This window comes from Sardina pilchardus, chromosome 7, assembly GCF_963854185.1.
Source record: "Sardina pilchardus chromosome 7, fSarPil1.1, whole genome shotgun sequence".
Classification (NCBI taxonomy): Eukaryota; Metazoa; Chordata; class Actinopteri; order Clupeiformes; family Clupeidae; genus Sardina; species Sardina pilchardus.
This window is the reverse complement of record NC_085000.1, coordinates 13,143,294-13,144,311: the sequence shown is the minus strand read 5'-3', so window position 1 is coordinate 13,144,311 and position 1,018 is coordinate 13,143,294. Positions and strand designations below refer to the sequence as shown.

General features: G+C 48.6%; 1 protein-coding gene across 1 annotated transcript in view; it reads left to right on the top strand.

Moving 5' to 3' along the window:
* Positions 1-707: 707 nt before the first annotated feature.
* The window catches only part of LOC134088250 (PAK4-inhibitor INKA2-like), a 15,739-nt gene continuing 15,428 nt past the window's right edge, over positions 708-1,018 (top strand). Inside the window, exon 1 of the mRNA XM_062542171.1 lies at positions 708-1,018. This exon is cut by the window's right edge and continues 55 nt beyond it. Coding sequence (XP_062398155.1) covers positions 1,002-1,018 — 17 coding nt within the window. The 5' untranslated portion in view covers positions 708-1,001.

Genomic DNA, 1,018 nt, shown 5'->3' with positions numbered 1-1,018 from the left:
TTGGGGAGAAAAAAAAGCTGACACATAGTGTGTTAAGAGTTCCTTCAGAAAGTGCAAGTGATGTGTGTGTGTGTGGCTGTAATCTCTGTCTCCTTGGCTTATGAGGTGTAGGGGAACAGGTGTGTAATAGTGTATTATGGGGTGTAGGGGAACAGGTGTGTGTTAGGTGTAGGACGACCTGTCTGACAGGCTAAGACCTAGCTCTTAGTCAGAATCCTCTGAACGTTTAAATTCAAACCTGCACAGGAAGCTGTCCCACATCCAATCAAACCTGCCGCTAAGACTCGCTTTCATCTCGGGTTGAGCCGCGGACAATGAGCTCCCAGTGACTGTATGCAGACAATACAGACTTTTCCATTCTCATGCAAGACCCCCTGAGGTGAAGACGCATTGATCAGCTATTGGGTTTTTGTCCACGAGAGAACCGTTAGTTAAATCTTACGGTTTGAATTGTCGGAGTGCGCGGTTGCGTGACAGGAGTAAGTAGAAGTGCGGTTGTCTGAATTTAAAGTTGCTCAGAGCATCTCAGTGGTTGGCCGTAAACACCGTAGTACCAATCAGTTCCGCACGAGGCGGAGACGCTGCCGGGGGGAGAATCCACGCACGCACCACGACTGTGGGAGCGCTTCCTTGTGAGCGTGCGTACCGGAGGAGGAACGAACTGATGACTGAGGTCTCTTGCACAGCGAGAGTTGGAGAAGTCAAGAAGGCGAAGACGGAGGGAGAACACAGCACACGGAGAACACACGGAGCTCGGATCGATATCGTGGTGCTGGAATGTGGTTCCCTGGTATCCCAGAGGAAACAAAAATATCCCACGGTGTCAGTTTAGCGTATGAAAACATCATCCGGGAACTAAAAAAAAAAAAAAACAGCGGTGGAGTTTTCCTGAATGGTCTCAATATGACCGGGGTTTACCGATGCTGACGGGTGTTCATTTATAGGCAGACAGTGAGACTCACAAATCTTACATATCAGTATTTTCTGTTTACACTTCTGAAATGGATTCCCCGCACAG